The following is a 16,564-nucleotide window of genomic DNA, read 5'->3' as shown; positions in this document are numbered from 1 at the left end:
CTGCAGTTTAAATGGCATCATCAGCTTTATCGCCACCAATCGTTCAGAATATGCACAGAAATGTCCTCAAATCAAACACATACATTTAATTATAAACTAAGTATTGTATGTACTTTTTTCTTCCTTTCCTCTAAGAAACATACACTTTATGTTTATATAATATATACAATATGACATTTACCTTGTTGTGGACACTCATCTCTTCTTTTGTTACCAAGAAACCTTTTCATAAACCTTTTTTCATGGCACACATTTTGAAATCTCACAATAGGAAAATTACAGATGCAGTTTTCATTAATAACAGCTCAAGTTCTGGCATTCCTGATTTAACTGCAACTGTAAGAAAAAAAAAGAAAAAAAAAAGAAACAATAGGCATCCTTGTTTCCTAGTCTTCCAGTTCTAGAAATCAGATAACATTGTTGATCCCTAGGGGGATATTGCCAGACCAAATAAGATAAAGACAAAGAAAGGATACAAACAAAGCAATTAGGAAAAGTACATCTACATGTGTAGAAATTATAGTTTACATACATGTGCTTTATGTGCACTGATGTGGTATATTTGCAACAAAAAGGACTTCAGCCAAAAGTCTACTTTCCACTCAAATGTTATTTAACACTCTAAACACCAAAACATTAAGACATCTGCTAAAAAAAGATAGATTCTATATGTAAAGTGGATGTTGCATAATCACAACCTTGCAAGTGGAAAGTTTCTGAGAGCTCAGAGTTCACAAGTTCATGTTCACAACTTTTAATGTCATTAACACGAGCTGACGAGTTCTATTTCAGCCTGGCATGAATTATGTATTGATAATAGTGTGTATTTTGATGAATGGATGAATGGTTGGACAGGACTTTGTGGGTGAATTCTCCTGTATTTCTTCTTTTGTTGTCTTTTTTTGTAAATGTTGCAATGTTTTTTGTACTTTGCAGTTACAGTAAATGGCAGTTCTTTAAACACAATGCTCATGCTTTTGTGTGAATGCTGTGAAAAACTAATGAGAAGTTGGCCGCAAAATGGCTTCACTGGTAAAACTAACTGGGATGCTTAGTAGAACAAAGAAAGTATTAGTGTTATCAACTGCACCCGAGCTCTTCCTGCAATGACACTTCTGTTCTCTCATGAGCACACTGACACACTTCCTCACTTGTTTAATAAATATTACAAACTGCATTATAGGTTGAGCTGCACACTACACTGCCATTCAGAAGTTGAAGGAGCTGACGGGGTTACATTTCACTGGGGTTGTACCTTGTATGATTTCATGTAACAGATACATTTAATTGAAATTTAAATCACCACCTGAGGATCACTTTGTGTTAACCATGCTGCAGCTCCTGTTACAAATGCAATTGGAGCAGTAGGTGGTAAGACCAAATCAAATCTGAATGCTTATGTGCGCTCGCGTGTGTGTGTGTAGAATAGACACAGGATGAAATGATAATAATAAAAAACTCTTATCAATCCGTTTCATATTTCATAAAAAACAAAGAACAGCACACAGGCATGTCACAGGCAAACACTCAAAGAGTTCAATATGGATTAACAATATATACAAATAACTGAATGTTACATAAGCTATGCATTACCGCCAGTGTGAGATTGAATCTGAAGTCTAATGTGAGTTTAATGTAGCAGGTGAATCATGTCACTCTCACAGTGAGCTCAGAGGATCTCCAAATAGATGGCTGTCTCTGCATCAGCCGCAGCAGTGCCCTGCACCTCTCTTGTGCCTCTCACCCCCAGACCCACTCGTCTGTCTGTTCCTCCAACTTCTCCTCCTCTTCTTCTCTCTCCTCCTCTTCGGGCCATCGGACGCATCTGAAAAAAGGAACAGATGTATGCAATGCCTGCTGTTGCTGATAACAGAATATCAGAACCCATCAGCTATTGGCCTGACAACTGTAAGCCTCTGAGGGTGACAGCCAATACTTTAGGAGATCTGGTGTAGCCAGTAGATATCTGGGCCAAGACTTCCTCATCCATATGCTGGTCATTGTGGCTAATCTCTAAAGAGATAAAAATCTAAAAGCTTAAAAAGCTAATATATGCTAAATCATTGTCAAACCACAGTTGATGGCTTTTGAGATTGCATTTCAGCTGATGTGTTCTGTCTCTTCCATTGCCTACAGATTTTGCATTCATATGCAGATGCCTGTTTATAGAGACTAGTCCATACCCACTGGTAGCTTTGTCACCTTCTACCTATGCCAATCCTCAATGCCTATGTGCAGTTTCACATAGACTGACCACATCAGTGAGTAGAAAAACGTGGGACAGACAGAATGACTGACTGACAGAATGACACACTGACAGTTTCCGTGATTATGTACAGCATACCATACCATGACTTAGTCATACCAAAAATTAGAAAGAAAAAAAAAACAAACAGCATTCGGGGGGAGCCACAGCGATCGGTCGCACTTTAGCCATTTTTAAGCATTTTTCTGTTGTTATAGCCCCACCCAGTTGCCAATTAGAGTTAAATTTCTCCAGTCACCTTGAGGTGTCCTGTTCTACATATCTACCAAGTTTAGTAAAAAATTAATATGTCGGTTAGGCCTAGATAAGAAATTAGCTCTCTAGCGCCCCCATTTTGTTTGATGGGGTCAATAATGGAGGGGTCCCCTCAGATTATGTGTGGTCATATGCCTACAAAATTGCGTGGTGATCGGTGAAACCCTTGAGATGTTATACACCTTTATGTGATGAGCCACGCCCTCTGCAATATTCATTACCTTATAGAAGCTCAGTTTTAGTAAGTTTTCCAACTTTTCCCAAGAGGGAACTTTAGATATTGGTCCCTAGATTATGTTCACCGAGTTTCATGCAGATCGGTCAAACTTCCTAGGAAGAGATCAATTTTAAGTGTTTTTCAAAAAATTCAAAATGGCGGAAAATCTGTATAATCGGAAGTTATGGGTTCTTGAGGTAAATTTGCTCCTCATGAGGAGAGGCATCTCTGTGCAATATTTCATGTCTCTACGACATACGGGGCATGAGATATGCCCATTCAAAGTTTGCAATTTCAATCGGTTGCTATAGCGTCCCCCTTTGGCCAATTGATGTAATACTGCTTCATTCACATCCTCCCATGACCCTCTACCACTGTGCCAAATTTCACATGGATTGACCAAGTTAGTGAGGAGAAAAACGTGGAATTTGCCATTTTCTAGTAAGATTACGAAGAACATAACCTTCACGCAAATCTGTGGTTGTTAACCCTCTATCCACCTTATTTTCAAACACGGAAGTAAATAGTGATCAACTTCCGTTTTTTTGTGCGTGACTTCCGGTCAGCCGCTTTCCCTCATGCTTTCCCTTACCGGAGCTAACGGTGCAAGCTATGTTTTTTTTTTCAATTTTTAGTTGTTTATGTTCGTCAATCAGTTAGTTAGTTAGTCTGTGTATTTTGTATAGATAACTGTGTCCACATTTGCGTTATAACGGAAATTTATTCCCTCTAAATGCGAATAAATCACACGTCAATCATAAACTATTAACCAAAAAAGCACAATCTATCCCGAGTGAGACAAACTGCTTGATCCCCGTTTCCAGTGTACCAGCAGAGAACCTGCAGAACTGAATCAGCGAAAAAACACACCGGGCTAAGCCTCTCTACCTGAGCAGCTGAAGCTGCGGCTCGCACCCTCGACACACAGACGGTGCTTCTGCATGCCAGCCAAACGTGCGCGCAACTGTGAGAAATAAATATGTGAGGTGTACGCTGCTTTTCTATCTTTTTTTTCCCTTTTCTTTCTTCATTTCTTTCTTTCTGTCAGCGACATACACTCCTAACACAGGACGGGTTGTTTTAATTGACTGAGTTGATCATTAAGCCATAGTGATGCGCGGATCGGCTCTGATAGCACCTGAATCAGCATGTACGCATCAGCCATCCAGCCGTTACAACATGATTGAGCTAGCAAAGCAGTTTTGTGTTGCTATGTGTGATATTTATTCAGTTTTGGGAAATCACGATGTCTAGAAAGCATCAGTGGCTGCAGCTGACAGGGACAGCTAACGTTAACACCAGCAGCAAAGCTAACATCAGGATCGCCATCCATTAAAAGTCCCCCGTTGTCGGATACGACATGAAACTACTCCAATTAGCTCAATCATGTTGTAACTAAGACATCCGCTGGAGAAATTTTTTTTCACGGGCCACTTTGTGAGTTTAGTGAGTTATTACAGACACGGCTAACGGCTAACAGCTAACGGTTAGCACAGCTAATCTACGATAACCATGTTATTAATTATACACAGAGAAAATACTAATGTTTCTTCAGTCATTGTGTTTATAGACTTTACAAACATCAGATTAGTCTAAACGGTGATATAGTGACGTGAAAAATGTGATATATACATATATATAGCTAAACTCAGCAAGGCAAACAACAAGGCGATTCCCATTTACACAGTGGTAAGAATGCTGGACCGGAAGTGTCGTACAAAAAAACGGAAGCTGGCTGCGTTCTGTTTTGCCTCCGTGTTTCCGTGAAAAATAAGGTGGATAGATAAAACCTTTGTCATATTTGCTGAAACTATCACAGTATCTTTACAGTAGTATGTAAGATAGTTAATCTGTGAAAAAAAATCATGTTCCTCTGCCTCCTCATAGTGCTTCTAATGGCATTCTCTAGAAAATACCACAGTTGGATGAAAACAACCAATCAGAGCCAAGGCGTCTTCAGTGCAACTGTCAATCATATCCATCACTGCTCTTGAACTGCAGTCAAACTATCATACTAGGCAGCGCTCATCAATGATGAATCAAGATTCTGTTACTGCACTGCCTTTTCTCACCTCAAATGGTTTCAAAAATTTATGTTAGTGTGCTGTTTAGCTGTAAAATGAGGAAGTTGGGCCGATGGGCGGTGCTTGGTTTTGGCTCAACTGAGTCACAAACATTCTCATTTTACAGCTAAACAGTACACTAAAATATGTTTTTGAAAGCCTTTGACAACAGAATCTTGATTCAGATATGAACAGCGCTGCCTAGTTTGACAGTTTAACCGCAGTTAACGAGCAGTGACTAACATGACTGACAGCTGCATTAAAGACACCTCGACTCTGATTGGTTGTTTTCATTCATGTGCAGTGTGTTCCTCTGCAGAGGCAGAGGAACACACTTTAACAACTGCTTTAAAGATAACATTAATCAAATACCTGCTTAGTGTGGACAAAAAGTGGTGTGCAGTTCTGGTATACAAGTTGGTAGCTGCCGTTGGTGTAGATATGAGTCACTTCTGTGCAGTTTATATAGAGGGGCATTCGGTCCTGGTAAATTCCCAGTCCTCCAGGGTACACAGCCGGGCGTCGACTCAGGACATTTCTGTGAGAGGCAGAACAGGTACGTGAAACCTCAAATTGTGCAAGTGTGACAAAGTTAAGTAAACATTTAAAGGGCAGATTTGCCTCACGTACTTTCCAGCTCTCTTTCGGCAGCAGTAGAAACAAAGAGACAGAAGGAATATGAGCAGGCAGATGGACGCAGCGGGTATCAACATCCACAACAAAGGTGCTGTCTCTGTTTATGGACAGAAAGAGATGGATCAGAATATGATGTGAAACAATAATATATTAATTAGAGTTTTCTCTCGTCACCATGGGTGGAACAACATGGATTTTATTTGAACTCTAGGCCTTTCAGACATATTGCTCGTTCAAGCTTAATGTAACGACTTCACTTAGACATTCCACCATAAGTAAGCTTTTAAATTGCAACAGACTGAGCACTGCAGTATAAGGACATATAAAATGGACTGCAGCAACAGGAAGGCTCAATAATGGTACAACAACATAAGGTTTTCTTTGAGGTATTCACTTTCTTCCCATCTACTTATGCTTCCGAGCTGCAGGCACGTTGCACAGATGTTTGAGCACCACCACCCCTACATCAGAGCGAATAAACAAGAGGCAGAGCTGTCGTCCCTGTAAGTGTGGGAGAACATTGCTTTGAACAAACCTTCTCCTCCCTGCAGCAACATCAGCGAGTCATTTCCTAGCGCATTGAAAGCAAAGCAGATCACAGTCTGAGGTTTGTCCATGTGGCCCTTCAGTGTGGCTGTTAGCGTGTTGCGCTCAGATGTTACGGAAACGTTGTAATTGCCAGGTGGAACGGTATCATTCACGCTCCAGGTGACTGCTGGTTTGGGGTTGGAGTCGACCGAACAGCGACACAGCAACTCTGAATCGTCCACAACACAGGTGGAGGAGAGCCGGAGGATGGCTGGTTTATCTGTAGGAGAGAAGGGGCACATTTAAACGTCATCAGAACAACTATGACCACAACCGATCAGTTAGAGGTGTAACAAACTACCTGTTGTTACGGTTACTGTTTGACAGCCTTGTAAACCAAACACATATAGGTTAAGCTTCTTGTCAAATAATCCTAATATATGTGTGCATGGCCATCAGAGGTAGGCCTACAGGAAGTAGGATTACATTGTATGTTTAGCGACGTGGGCCGGGACTCTCCTCGACCGATCAGGTTCTTTGCTGAGCAGCGGACCCTCATGTCTCGTGTCACGTTGTGCACCCGGACTGTGTGTGTGCGCTGGTCGAGGTGCACTGTACGGCCGTGCTGACTGTAGGACCAGCGATACTCAGACACCGGCGGGTCAGCTTTACACGAGCAGACCAACAAGGCGCTGCCCCCCTCCTGCACTATCAAGGACTGGACCTGAACCTTTACATCTTTTGGTGAGACTATAAAGCAAAGATAAAAACAAGGTTAGCGTGTAAATGAGCCAGGAGACACAAAGATAATAGTTAAAACTATGCTTACATGTCACATGCAGATCCTTTGAAATGGCCAACGCTTTGGCTCCTGGGTAGCTGACTTCACATTTGAGCCGGGGTTTCACCTGATGTGACACAGTGAAGGACAAAGAGGCCAGTAACATCGGCCTGTGGGGCTCTGGGTGAAGTGTCTGTACCTCCCCAGGCTCCGTGCTGTTCAGCTGGGCTCCTCTCTCCCAGCTCCACTGTAGGGCCGGAGGTCTGGAGGGGCAGTGATAGCTGACGGAGCAGTTCAGGGTGACCAGCTGTCCCTCTGTGGCAGACAACATGCCGCTGATGACAGGAGCCTCAGGAGTGTCTGTCAGTGAGGAAACGCTCCATCATAACAGTGTTTTAATACTGATGTGTATTTTCTTAGAGACAAACAAAATAATTCCAAAAACCAGCAAGGCCATTATTGTGGTATTTCTGTCCCCAGACATTCATTTTCATGTAGGTATAGGAACTATTTAACCCATCAGCCACATGTATTTACGGCCTACTAAAAGAAAGATTAGTATGCCATTACCAGCTGACTGAATGCTCAAGCAAGACAGTCGTGACAGCCGATCTGATCCAGCCAGCAGCTCTCACATCTCTGAAAACGTTACAGTGAATTTCTAAACAGGCATTAATTGGATAAAGTGACACATACTGGGAGTCGATAGTTACTTTCTCACCTGAAAAATGTTAAAAATCAATCATTTGACAGATAAATAGCTTTTTGCCTGGCTCAAAAACTGCATTGTTGGGCAGTTTGTCCAGTAAGCTCACCTCTCACAGTCCTGGCATTTCTCAAGTAGGCCTACACAAAATTAACATACTGTGCAGTGTGAGCTCACTACGTAACTCAATTGTTGGAGTTCTGTACTGTGTGTTTGCATGAATATACTGGATTTCTGTTCCTACACTATAATATATTTTCTTTGCTCTGGATACACAGACATTTTTTGGTTGTTAAATATCCACCAATCAAGTACTTTTATAAGAGAAGAAAGAGCCAGTACAGTGACTCCCCCACTCACCCACAACATCCAGATTGAAGCTCCTTGGCTTCCCCCACAGTAAGCTGTCACCTCTCTTCAGAGCGATCTCAAACACCCGTGAGTCATCCTGGCTGATCCTTTCGATCTTCACCGAGCAGTCTCCATCTGCGACTCGCCCGAAGAGCGACGTCCGGCCTTGGAAATCCCGGCTCACTTGATCTCTGTCCTCGCTGTTAAAAGCGGTGCTGCGAAGAGGGAACAAGTGACCGCCACCTCTGAACCTCAGCCGGACATCCACCCTCTCCTTCCTCCCCCTGGGAGGGTGAGGAGCTAGAGGAGTGAAGGAGCAGGGGATCACCACACAGGAGCCCACCAGTGCTTGGACACGGTCAGGGACTGAGGGCACAGGAGAGACAGCCTGGACTCTCTTCCACAGTGTGGCTGCTGTGATAGAGAGCAGAATAATTTAACAACACACAGGGTCTGATGTAACGATGCCAGGTTCAAGATTAAATCCCGGGGGACAGCAGCCAGTCAGCTGTGCCCCATAGTTGTGATGTTCATGTCTTGTGTGCTTGAATTTTACTTTAAACTTGACCACTGAGAAGCTAAAGACAGTTCCCATAGTACATGGCCATTTAAAACGTTTCTAATCCAAACTACAACACTCACAACCCTAACTGATTTAACTCCCATGAGATCTTCTCGAAAGGTCATCATAAAGAATAAACTTGAACTAACACGAGGTTAGAGCTGCTGTATTTAGCTGCACTGTCTGCAAATGCATTTTATGACCTAGAACAATTTCGCAACAGATGTATATTTAGAAAAAGGAAGAGAGCAACAGCACTTGTGGCTCTGGAAAATGTACTACACTCAAGTATTATACTCGGTGGGAAATTGAAGTAAATACTTAAAAATCCATATTACCTTGATTATTTCAGGAATTATTTGCATATACATTTTCATATTGTCATCAACTTCACAGAGAAGAGAAATTAGCATTTAACTATTAAGATACAGAAACAATCCTCATCTGTGAATATAATGTAATCATGCGCTATGGTATATTCTGCAGGACACATTCACAGACAGAAAAATTAACGGTTTCTCCATCTCTTGGTGTAATAATTATGTTAATGACAGAGATATCAGGAGATCATTTAATGAGGTTAACAACACAGATAAATGATGAATTAAATTAATTAATTTAAAGCTAATGCATTCCTTAGAGAAAATAATATATGATTAAATTACTCACCAAAAATCAGAGGACACACAAGAAAGACAGTGTCCACATGCATGTCTGCAACCCTGCTGTGCCAGCACAGACAAAGGGAAGGATGAACAAAGGAGCAAAGAGGGGGAAGTTGGAGTGTTTCATTGTGCTCCTGATGCTGTGACTTCACTTCGATGGCCCCTCTTACTCTTTCAATATCTTCAATATCATTTATGCTTATTACATTCATTCATTCATTCATTCATTACAAACCACTGAACTAATTTTACAATCAGCAATGGTAGAGTTAAGACTTCACACTTATTTAATCATGTCAAAAGATTTAAATACAGATTTAGTTGCTGGAAGCAGGAATTGTTTGGAAAGAGAGACCTCAGCAAGTCTGTGTGAGACAACACATGACAATGGGTGAGTCACTCTCATGCTGTTGGCCATTTCCTCAAAGGCTCCAACAGCTACATGTGTTAATTTCTGATTCCCTCTGTCTACATCGACTGTTCTAACCATATCTCAAAGTGTGATAAAAGTGATAGCGATAAAGATCAATAGAAAGTCAAATAAAACTGATTAATGATTAACTGTTTTGCCAGATGGGGATTTATAATTGTCATGTTAACAATAAATACCAGTCAATACAAGTAGGTCAGCGAAGTTATAAACAAAGTTGGAGGCAAAATGTGAAACATGTCAAGCAACAACTTTTGTATTTTAACTGTTCAGACTGCTGGTCAATCTGTTTATTACACAAAAATATGTTTTAATATGCAAAAATGTTCATTTTTCAGCATTACATTGGATTTGAAAAGTTGAACAGTTTGATATTTTTCCACACTGTGTGTTACTCCCAGGTCACTTTAGGGGATTGGCATGTTTCTGCAAGATCAAACAACAGCAATGAATCAGAGGCAGGGACAAAGACTTGAATACTTTGAACTCTGGACCCTTTGAATGGTTGTTTAAATTGCTGCCTAAGTCATTGCACTCTGTCTGCCCGCACCTTAAGATGGAAAACAAACGGCTCTCCTGCAAACACTCATAACAACTGCAATGGCGAAATAGACGAGAGGGAAAGTGACAGAGAACGTAACAATAAAATATTTCTTTAAGGTAAGCATTTCAATCATTGAGCATGGGAGTATTTGTTCAACTTCCTTACTGTACTGCACTTCTCTATACTGGAGTTCTCTAAATGTAAGTTATTAGCATGACATCTTGTAACGTGCTTATTTTATTCCCTGTGACAGTATTTTATGAAGCCATGAGCTCAGCTCAGCAACTGCTCCGGTCTCAGAGAGACTTGCTGCTGAACTGGACTCTAGACCACCCAGCACCGTTGCTGCGTTGGCTGCGTGATGCTGAGGTGCTTTCCCCTGCCCACTACCTGTCTCTGCTGGAGAGGTCACCTTCCAATGCCATGGCCCAAGCTCTTGAGATGGTGTGTGCCACTGAGGAGAGCAGCCAAAAGTTCCTGCAGGTGCTGAGAGAGGTGCAGGATTATTACTGCGAAGATCTGCAGGCGTGGGTGGAGAGACACTGCAGGAAAGATGCCATCAGTAAGCCAGTGTCTGCACCTGTAAAAGTTGAAGGTAAGGTTGCTTAAATATGATGGTGATGACTGTATTAATTATTTATTTAACAGGTCTATTAAACATTTAGAAAATTGTCTACACTCGTTTGAATGTGAGCACAAGAAAACCTAAAACAGGGTTAAGTATGTACAAAAGTTCAAGAAAAAGGGGGACAGGCAGACCGGGACTAGAGTTTTACTGTCTAAACAACAGGTGTGATAAGATTACTAAAAGGCTACAATAAACTGTGATGTCTTGCCAAGTAATTAGGGTTCAAACGTGCAAATGCTTACCAAGAAATATAACTCCAATCCAACACATGGTGGTGCTGTAATTAACACCAAAAATGCAATTTTGGAACAGCCATGCCTCTCACATTGGAACTTTGATTGGTTTAAAATATGGAGCATATATGCAGCTCAGTGTGCTCTGAAGTGAGCAACGAAGAAACTGATAATTCATAACACTCCGTTTCCATCTTTGCATTGTGTCCACTCTGATTTCTGTGAGGGAGGTGGATCCAACTGTCCCTTACCAATCACTAGAGACCAACGTATCCGCCTGAATCTGACCTAATTTTAAGTCCACACTGATGCATAATCATACCAGCATACTTGTTTTGCTTAAGTTTTTAAGTTGAAGTGGAGTCAAGTTATACACAATGTATAATGACTGGCGATATTGAGAGGACATGTCACTTTAGAACAGCCTTGATACCAGTCACTATCTTGTCTATGGCACTGGCCATTGTTATTGCTCCTCATTGGTTCTGAGCTCAACAACAGCTTGACAACGGAGTTAGTCCTAGCCATAGCACTTACTGGCGAATCGTTAGTCCCCCTGCTGTAGTCATTTTGATCATTTGTTATTTTTACCGAAAACCCGCTGTTTCATGTTATGACGCTAGACAAATCAGCCAACTGGAACTCAGTGTATTGGGCGAATTCAAAGGTCTGGACCTCGGCAATCATGTAATATCATATGTATCAAATGTGTTATTAACCATATGAATTCTGTATTATACACAGAGAAGAAGCCTAAAGGCCCCATTGCTAAACTGTTCAAAGGAAAGAGTAAGGGATTTACCCTGGCTACTGAGGTTCAAGGTATGGATTATTTATCTTTTAAATTGATTTTGGATATTACTTACATATCACTTAAATTGTTCACATGTTTTGAATATGAAGTAAAATGATCTTCATTATGCAGCTAAAGAAGAACTGAAACCTAGCAGGAATGTAAAGCTGGCCAACATCCGAGGTACGTCAATATGATTGGTGAACTGAAGATTCGTCAAAATGTATATTTTCTAGAAAACTGAAGAATAATTTAAGTTTGTTGACAATGTATTTCATCTTGCTGTCTTTCACTGTAGTTCCCATTTCTGCCCACAAAACAACTCTTCTGAAGCGCACAGAGCAGTTGAAGTGTTACTCAGAGGGTGAGGGAGTGACCTCGAACTCAGCTTCTCACATCGAGATCCGCTACACCGACCTTTTTGTGACAGAGGATGATGACTCAGTTGAAAGCAGCCAACATGAGTACTTTGACCTGGCAAGCAGACGAGCTCGCATCTATGTCCATCAGGCTTGCCAGCGCATTCGGCCGTGCCATCTCTTGGAACCCCAAGGTACGTCGGGGCGGCCCCCAAAAAGGGTTAAAGTGAAGGGTATTGCTGGTATCGGAAAGAGCGTAGCAGTGCAGAGACTAGTCTTTGAGTGGGCGATTGGGAAGAACATGCGTGAATTCACCTGCATTTTTGACCTGCGCTTCAGAGAGCTCAATCTGATTGAAGCACCACTGAGCCTGCTGGAGCTTCTTGGAGAACGTTTCCGGTACCTGAAGGCAGCTCTACCTGATCTTTTTGCCTCACCAAGCTCTTTGCTCTTCATCTTAGATGGATTAGATGAGTTCAAATTTCCCTTGGACTGGAACAGTCCTGACAAAAACATTGACATTCACTCGGAGGTGCCAGTGTCAGAGCTAATGGTGGCTTTGATCAAGGGAAGCCTGCTCCCAGAAGCATCAGTCATCCTCACGACCAGACCATCCACTGAAGCTCCCAAGCGTTTCTTCCAGAGATGTTGTGTGGTGTTGGGCTTTGAGGAGGACCAGGTGAAGGAATACACCACAAAGTTCTACAAAGACAAAGAAGTTGCTGAAAAAGTCTATGATTACATCTTGCACAATGACAACCTTTTTGTGCTGTCCTTCATCCCTCTTTATTGCTACATCATCTGCACTGCTATGGCTGAGTTCTTCTCAGGAAATCAAGATGTTGCTGAATCAAAGTCTCTGGAGCTAAACCCACCCCGAACAGTCAGCGAGGTTTACTTCTGCTACCTCTTTACAGCAATCAAGCACCATGCGCTGAAGGGGAGTGCAGACAGAAGCACCCCAAGATCTGAGGTTCTCTCATTAGCAAAGCAACAACTGACAGACCTGGGAAAACTGGCTTATGAAAACCTTTTACAGAAAAAGATCATGTTCAACAGAGCAGATTTGGAGAAGTATGGTGTTACACCTGCTGATCTTCAGAGCACCTTTCTCTGCCACATCCTCCAGCCTCTCAAAGAGGAAACAGTGGAGATGTTTTCTTTCTTCCACCTGACTGTTCAAGAACATTTGGCTGCCCTCTACTGTGCAATCAATCTCTTCAGCCAGGAGGACATAATCCAAGCTCTGGACTTCTGGTGCTTTGGGGTACATCCACCATCCTCCCGAGCTGCACCCCTGCAAAACACAGACCTCAGCATGGACAAGCTGGAGAGCCTCCAGATGTTCACACGCTTCTTTATGGGGATGCTCCGAGCTCGGCTCGCAGGTCAGTTGGATGGCCTTGTTCTTTCCCCCATGGAGCAACTGGACAGCATCCCTGCCAGGCTGGGTCTGTGGTTTCAAGACCAGTTTAAGGGTAGGGAGCTCCAGAACCAGGCTGCCCTCAATCTTCTCCACTGCCTGATGGAGTTCCACATGAAGGAAGCCACCAGCATGGCCGCACCAGAGATCAAGAAACTCAACCTGTTTAAAATGAAGCTGAGTGTTGTGGACTGTGCAGCCATGCACTATGTGCTGCAGTTCTCTCCACACAAGCTGCAGGAGCTCAACTTGGGCTATTCCAACATTGGAAACAGAGGACTAAACAGACTGGGGCCAATCCTACACCGCTGTGAATCTCTCTAGTGAGTATCGGATTTATATAAATCAGTTAAATAGAACTGCCATTTGAGCACTGGGCAATGAAAACAAGTCTGGGTTTGAATTTCCTGACTGGCTGATGCCTTTCTGTGCAGAGTGTGCATCTTCTCTATGTATCTGCATGTTTGTCTTTCTTAATGTTAGCTCAGTGATAGACTGGCAACCTGGGTGTACTCCTAGTACTCCGAGCCTTTTGTCTAATACATGCTGGGATTGATTCCGCCCTACTACAAGAGCCTGAGCATGACGGCGCTTTTGAAAAAGGGTCAATGGACTGCCAAAAATAATACTGACCTAATGTTTTTCTTTTTTTCAGTTTGAGATACAACTGCCTGGATAGGCAAGCAGCTATTTTAGAATCTGCAGTTCTGAAATCGAATGAGTGCCAAGTGAAGAAGCTCTTGTAAGTTTTAATGCCATATAAAATGCAATTTCATAACAAGAAGAATTACTGAAAAACAGCTTGGACACTAAGGCCTACAAGTAGTATTTATTTAGGGTGTGAATTTATTTACATTTCTATCACATTTGTCAGTGCCTCCCAGCTGTATGTAACAATAATTCCTGGTAATATAATTAACTCATTAATGTGACCTGGATGTATCATCTCCCAACAGCCCACATTTAAAAAGTTATACCTTCTTTTTATACCAACCGTCTACAGAAAATTCAAGACCTTTTTGTACATTCTAAGGTCTTTCTTAAAGAGAACTGAAAATTCAGTGTGTTTTAATGCTTATATTCTTCTCGTGTGTACAGTATGTGTGGCAATAACCTGGGTCCAGAGGGGGTTTTGGAGCTGTGGAACGCTCTGGAGCACAACACCACTGTGGAGGAACTCTATTTGGACATCACTGGCATCACAGAGAGAGGAACAGAAAACATTGTCAACTGCCTCAGCAAAAACACCTCTCTGAAGACACTGACGTAAGACACACACATTGACTTGTGCTTTGGGTTCTCAATGTTACAGTGTATGGAAACACTGCTACCTTGTGTGAACTAAGGCCTTGGCACTGTTGTTTATTAAATAGCGATGATGTGAAGGTGATGAAGGAGACTCCGCTGACACCGTCTGGCTTGTATACAGGAAAGGTTTATTACAAGAAGTACAGCATCAAATCAAGCATCTAGATTGCCTGGAGAGTGTTTGAAGCCAATATGAACTGCTCTGAAAAACAGCCCCAAAAACCCTGCTTATATAGATTAGTTGTGTTTGTGAAATGTGAGACAAAGTAAAACAGACGACAGAGAGACACCCTAGTTGGACTTTACCAGTCCTTCACCTGGGCCATAAATACCTTCTTGACCCTGACCATATATACTTCTTGACCCTGGGCCCCTAACAGTAGTGCTTTTAGACACCACAGCACAAAGAAAACTCTTACCTGTTTATTTCTTCCTTAATCAGCATTGTTGGGAATGACATCGGAGAGGTGGGAAGAAGGAGGCTGAAGAAGCTGCAGCAATGTCGACCAGGACTTCGGATTATTGCAAACTTCGTGGAAGACCTTGGATTACTTCAGGCCTACCTGGACTGGGTGGAGGAGATCCGAGCAGACAGAGACCAGATGGACTCGGTGAAGAATGCAGACGCCCTGCAGTCGGTGCTGAAGGGGCTCCAGGTGGCAGGAGAACAGGTGGAGAAAGGAGAGAATGCAGAAAAAGCCAAGGAGCTCCGGACAAATATTCTGGAGCTTCTGAAGTCTTCTAAAAATCTGGCTGGAGGAAGACAGGTTACGTAGCAATTTATGTGCAATGGTTGCTGGCTCTATTTGCAGCACCCACCATGAGTCAATTTACATTCTGACTTCAGTCTGTAAAGAAAATTCATTTTAATCCTTATGCTGTACTTGTGCTGACCCGAGCCCTCTTTAACGACACCAAAAACACAGTCAGAATTGTTTAATCAGCTTGATTCTTTATGACTTCAAATCTGATTACAACTGCTAACACACATGATTTTAAACCTATGACATGTTTCAAATGTAATCTACATTCTGTTTCTGCTCCCAGAGACTCCAGCTTCTGACTAGCCCTTGACATGAATTGTTATACACAATCTATACTTTACTATGGCACAATTCCTCTTTTTTTTTCATTCTGTGTTTCTAATTACATAAAGTCTGTGTGGCAATAACCTGGGTCCAAAACAGGGTTGGAGCTGTGGAACGCCCAAGACTGAAGATAATGAAGCATACAGAAAATGATGAAATCATTTTGTGTTCAGCTGTAAAACATGGTTAGGTATTCTTCTTCTTCTTCTTTCTTCTTTCTTCTTCCGAGGAAATCCTACTTCCCATGGGTGAAAACTCACCAAACTTTGCACAAAGGTCCAGTCTCATGCCAGATATCCTCAGCTGTAAACTCAAGCCAGTAGTCCTGATGGTGGCGCTACAGCAAGTGTCTAAAGTTCAAAACTGAAAATTCATAACAAATCAACCATATGTGCTACAACTTCACAACTTTCATCAAATAGCCCCAATACTGAAGAAATGTTTGTACACTTAAACCTTTTAAAAATTATGAAGTTCATCACTGTTTTTTTTCAAAAACTGTAAAACTTCTTAAACCTATCTCCTCCCTCAATTTTTGCTCAATTGACACCAAACTTGCTACAGAGCATCTTCAGACTGTCCTACAAAAACTACACTTCTTAGATTTTTGATGTATCAAAAATTGAGCCGACAGTGCATCAAAATGTTTGACTGTAAACGGTACTGTAAACATATACATGCAAATTCTTGCTAAATAAATCTTCAATGTTCATGAAAAAAAGACAAAA

At 41.9% G+C, this 16,564-nt stretch overlaps 2 protein-coding genes across 3 annotated transcripts; one reads left to right on the top strand and one right to left on the bottom strand.

Moving 5' to 3' along the window:
* Positions 1 to 62: 62 nt before the first annotated feature.
* Positions 63 to 9,140, bottom strand: LOC125893351 (B-cell receptor CD22). 2 transcript variants are annotated; one of them, XM_049583952.1, is made up of 8 exons: positions 9,035 to 9,140; positions 7,813 to 8,217; positions 6,795 to 7,106; positions 6,452 to 6,715; positions 5,973 to 6,245; positions 5,432 to 5,534; positions 5,174 to 5,339; positions 63 to 1,825 (listed from the first exon to the last, which is right to left on the bottom strand). In XM_049583952.1, the coding sequence occupies exons 1-8, from the start codon at positions 9,075 to 9,077 to the stop codon at positions 1,670 to 1,672; spliced, it is 1,722 nt and encodes a 573-aa protein (XP_049439909.1). In that variant the 5' UTR covers positions 9,078 to 9,140; the 3' UTR covers positions 63 to 1,669. The 2 variants fall into 2 exon arrangements, with proteins under 2 accessions (XP_049439909.1, XP_049439910.1); XM_049583953.1 differs by having other exon boundaries at positions 7,813 to 8,214; positions 9,035 to 9,084.
* A 940-nt stretch (positions 9,141 to 10,080) lies between these two features.
* Positions 10,081 to 15,723, top strand: LOC125893340 (NLR family CARD domain-containing protein 3-like). The gene is made up of 8 exons (XM_049583937.1): positions 10,081 to 10,120; positions 10,258 to 10,599; positions 11,610 to 11,687; positions 11,791 to 11,841; positions 11,957 to 13,763; positions 14,096 to 14,182; positions 14,539 to 14,706; positions 15,191 to 15,723. Exons 2-8 carry the CDS (start codon positions 10,272 to 10,274, stop codon positions 15,522 to 15,524), a joined length of 2,853 nt encoding a protein of 950 aa, XP_049439894.1. The 5' UTR covers positions 10,081 to 10,120; positions 10,258 to 10,271; the 3' UTR covers positions 15,525 to 15,723.
* Positions 15,724 to 16,564: the final 841 nt, after the last annotated feature.

This window comes from Epinephelus fuscoguttatus, linkage group LG8, assembly GCF_011397635.1.
Source record: "Epinephelus fuscoguttatus linkage group LG8, E.fuscoguttatus.final_Chr_v1".
In the NCBI taxonomy this organism is placed as follows: Eukaryota; Metazoa; Chordata; class Actinopteri; order Perciformes; family Serranidae; genus Epinephelus; species Epinephelus fuscoguttatus.
Note: the sequence above shows the minus strand (reverse complement) of the source record. Positions and strands in the feature narration are given on the sequence as shown.